The 4345-nt window shown below is 35.2% G+C and overlaps 2 protein-coding genes and 1 non-coding gene across 4 annotated transcripts in view; 1 reads left to right on the top strand and 2 right to left on the bottom strand.

Annotated features, from left to right (window-relative positions):
• Positions 1–1268, top strand: part of LOC109825801 (TLC domain-containing protein 2) — a 5109-nt gene extending 3841 nt beyond the window's left edge. Inside the window, exon 3 of the mRNA XM_020392697.1 lies at positions 740–1268. Coding sequence (XP_020248286.1) covers positions 740–1042 — 303 coding nt within the window. The 3' untranslated portion in view covers positions 1043–1268. The remainder of the gene's footprint in view (positions 1–739) is intronic.
• TRNAQ-UUG lies at positions 1679–1750 on the bottom strand. The gene has a single exon. It is a non-coding gene; the product is annotated as a tRNA-Gln (tRNA).
• Positions 2272–4345, bottom strand: part of LOC109825416 (filament-like plant protein 3) — a 5651-nt gene continuing 3577 nt past the window's right edge. Inside the window, exon 5 of one of the 2 annotated variants that reach the window (XM_020392273.1) lies at positions 2272–2712. In XM_020392273.1, the coding sequence (XP_020247862.1) occupies positions 2512–2712 (201 nt within the window). In that variant the 3' untranslated portion in view covers positions 2272–2511. The remainder of the gene's footprint in view (positions 2713–4345) is intronic. The other variant, XM_020392272.1, reaches the window with a different exon arrangement.

Below are 4345 nucleotides of genomic sequence, written 5' to 3' on the forward strand. Positions count from 1 at the left end.
GCTATGCCTCCCTTCTAGAGTCCAAGTTGCCATGGGGAATTTCAGGAATATCCTAAATGATCGGTAGTTGAAAGTTTGCTTTAAGACCCTCAAAAGTTGTAGAGAAGTGGAACTGATTATCACTATAATAGATACAAAAATGATACCACAACACAAAATAGTATGTTTCAGATGCATAATCGGCATCTCCTTGATTTTGCAGGTTTAGTAATATTAAAAGGTTTAAAATCTCGGATAACCATCAAAATCCAGGTATCTCACACTGTTGCATGTTATCCTTAGGAACTTTTAGAATTTTCATCGCTTTCGCACCTTTATCAATTTCTCTTGATTCTTGAGGCCAGACTAGAAAACCATATAATGGTGTTGGTTTTCTTGATAAAGGTTGAAGTGTGGCAGTAGAGCTGCTACCCTTGTATTTTCTTGGCCAAGTAAGAGGTATATGCTCTACACCTACATACTTGGATCACCAAAATATGGTTCAAACACACCAATCGAAAACCGAAATAATTTCAAGTGTATGATCGATGCACATATCTGAATATCCGTCTTAGATCAAAATATCTATCAGTATTTGTATCCACATGGATATGTATTTTTAAAATCTTGGTCTTCTATCGGATGTGGATACAAATATATACAGATACTCGTACCACTCCTACGTGCATGCATGTAAATGCTTACTGCCTTCGTGCATGTTTGAACCAATCCAGTAACATTGACATGTGGGCTTGTGCAGCTGCATTCAATCTTTCTCCACAGCAGAAAAGTACGAAGAATGGCTGGATTCCGTGATTCCAACAGCAAAATAGTGAAAGCAGAGTGGATGCTCAATTGGGTTGCATTCTTCATAGCAAGGCTTGGATGCCACATTTTCATTACATACAAACTCATTGTCGATGCATCGAAGTTTGACAAGGGAATCGAGCTTCCTCTTGCTCTCTTTGGGATGGCTGGAATGAATTTGCTCAACTTATTTCTCGGTCTTGATCTCTTCAAAGCTTATAAGCGAGAGCGGAATCAGCAAAGGCGTCAGGATTAATAAAGGATAATATAATGTAACACTTCCTTATTCTGCAGGAGTAGTTTGTTGTATGTTGATTAGATGACCTTGTATTCTGTAATTTTTTGTTTATAGATGAAGAAAATGATATGTTCTTGGTTGTTCATAGATGTTTAGCATCTAGCAATGCAATTTTAAGCATATGGATGTAAATGTTATTGGTCGCTATAAGTTGTTGAATTCAATTTTTCTAGCCGTTTATACATGTAATATGCTTTTATGATTGCTTGTTCCTTTTACTCTGATCTAAATTTGAAAAGAATGGGATGAGATGTGAATATTATTTCGTGACAAGCTAAGAGGAAGTATCCTTTTGTTCACAATCATCTACTTGACTCTAGTAACTAACAAAAAATAAAAGTAAAATCAAAGGATATTCGAAACAAACAAACATATTTCTGGACAATAGTAAAAAACTTTAGCGTTAGCAAGTAGCAACATCGAAAATAAACAAAAGTTCAGAAATTCGAGCACAAAAACCCAACGAAAAGGATTAGCTGGAAAAAGAGATGAAGAAGAGCTAGCCTAGCATTGAAACAACTCAAATTTTGAGAGAGCAGTATAAAGTAAAAAATATATATATATGAAAGTTACAGCACATTATAGTGAAAAAAGAGGTCCTACCGGGATTCGAACCCAGGTCGCCAGATTCAAAGTCTGGAGTGCTAACCACTACACCATAGAACCGATTGCGTTACAAAGCGCAATAAGTCTTTATTTAACAAAGTACGTGCATTAGTGACAGACTATTAAGAGAGAGCTGCATTTCATAATTAATTTATATTGTGCCAAGTTATAGGTAACAATTATTTTAAAAATGCTTCCACTTTGGAAACGCGTGAATTATACTTTTAGCTTACTTTTTTTCAAATCACAAATCGTATTATTTTATTTATGATATTGAGTTGTTTGGTAACCCTCTAAAACTTGGGTCATGACTGTTTGGCTAAAAACTGGGTCAATATTGGTCTGTTTTCGTATACAGTTTTTGTAAGCCAAAAAACCGTCCTAAACTGGTTTTAGTTTGAACTAACCCTCCTATAGTCCAAACTAAAACCAGTTTAGAATGAAATTAGGCCAAGAGGAGGGCTAGTCCAAACCAAAACCAGTTTAGAATGAAACTGTGCCAAGATCGATCCTCGCCCAGTTTTTTACATTTTGCCAAACGCACCCTACTAATCCAAAAATTCAGCAGCTCCTTTCTCATGCAGAAAGAGTCAGGTATCACAGAATTCATCCACTCACCACCCAAAAATATGACTATACAAGGTTATACAACATTTTGAACATAATTACAATGATAAATAACTTTTGATTCCTTCTATTTCCTGCTTAAATTAGGATCCCAACATAACAATAGAACCCCTTTACAAACAACACTTGAACTTCTACACATTGAAGTTCTCTACATCTTTGTACTCTAATGGCTTTGTACATGTATCTAGCTCCTAGATGGAGATAAAGCATTTTCTCAAACCACTTTCTTGAGCATTAGTGATGCCAAAATTCTCTTTGTCATCGAGGTCTGGACCTTCTATCTCAAGCATTAGATCAAAGTCCTTCAATGACTTCAGCTGTTGGCTAAGAGAGGCTATCGTCTTTTGGCAGTCTGCCAGTTTTCCAGAGGCTACAACAATCTCTTTTTCCTGTTAGGGAAAAAAAGAAAGGGTGAATGTATGAATTATCAAAACTTCGAGCCGAGAATGACAAAAGATTTTTCACGTTGAGTTAGTTCGGGGATATCATATTAGTCTGAACTAAGAATGCTTCCACAACATTGTACTTAACTTTGAGACAATTTCATGTTTGAATTGTCAAGGCTTATCATTTGCTATCCTTACTTTTCATACTTCTGTAAGTTATTTTACATGCATTTTACCAAAATATCTTTACCTAATTATAAGCCAAAATTGTTTAGACGACCTTTTTATTTATTACAGACAATATATATTAATAGTCGATAGATGAATCCTATTAGAAATATGTCATCTATTTAAGGCAGGCGTTAGATGTCACTTTCAAAGTTAAATTTCACTTTTCTAAAGTGACATGTTTCAATGGCGTCAAGTTTTTTTGATTCAACAATTGTCGCCCACATTAAGTCGCTTTCTTTGAATTTTAGAGTTACAATCTCTCTTATACAATCAAAAACTCTCTCTATTTTTCTCTCTTTTCTATATGAAGTTTGGAGATTGGATTTTGTTGTGAGAAACTCTGATCAACTCTAATCCTATTTATAGGCGAGTTCTCATCTGCTATCCCTTTATTTTCAACAAATGTGATTTTTGGTGCGGTGCTTAACTCTAAAATTCAAAGAACGTGACTTAATGTGGGCCGCAATTGTTGAATAAAAAAACTTACCGCAATTGAAGCTTGTCACTTTTGAAAGTGAAGCCACTTTAGAAAAGTGAAACCTATCTATGAAAGTGACATCTAACAATCTCCCACTTGAAGATTTGATTGAGTATCAATCATATCTTTACACTATTCTTTCTATCTTATCATTTTCATGTTGCTCACGATTCCGTCAGATAATAAGAGAATCGACACCAAACAAATTTATCAGTACCTTCTTTCTAAGCATACCTCTTTACTCTGTTAGCATATCCCAAGAATATGTATTTTCTAGATTTTGAATCCAGCTTTGTAGTTTCTTGGGATTGTACATTACATACACTAGACTTCTAAATATATGGAGGTTTGAATAATCAGCTAATTTGCCAGTTCACATCTCCATCGGTGTCTCTAACTTTATTGCAGTTGATGGAGCTCGATTCACCACATAGCAGGCGGTTTTTACTGCTTCTGCAAAAAAAACTTTATCCAGATCCCATATTTGTTGAAGATGAAGGGATAGCAGATTAGAACTCGCCTATAATAGGATCAGAGTTGATCAGGTTTTCTCACAACAAAATCCAATCTCCAAATTTTCCTTTCATATAGAAAAGGGAGAGAAAAATAGAAAGAGTTTCTCCTTGTACAAGAGAGATTGTAACTCAAAAAATTTTTTCGTAGTGGATTTTTCTACTCTTGACCGTGGTTTTCACTCCAAATTTATTTAGGGGGTTTTCACGTAAAAATTTGTGTATCCAATTTTATTATTTCCGCACTAACTTTAGCTGCGACCCGGCTCTATTGAGTCCCGATTTTCCAACATCAGGATCAACCACATACAGACCTAAACCTTTTATGCTGCAGTTTTGCCACTGAAACTTGACTAGATTCTTACGTCCATTGTCTAGTTATACCGGCTAGCAGATAGAAGAATTTAAGTATTGAAAT

This window comes from Asparagus officinalis, chromosome 10 (genome assembly GCF_001876935.1).
Source record: "Asparagus officinalis chromosome 10, Aspof.V1, whole genome shotgun sequence".
Taxonomy (NCBI): Eukaryota; Viridiplantae; Streptophyta; class Magnoliopsida; order Asparagales; family Asparagaceae; genus Asparagus; species Asparagus officinalis.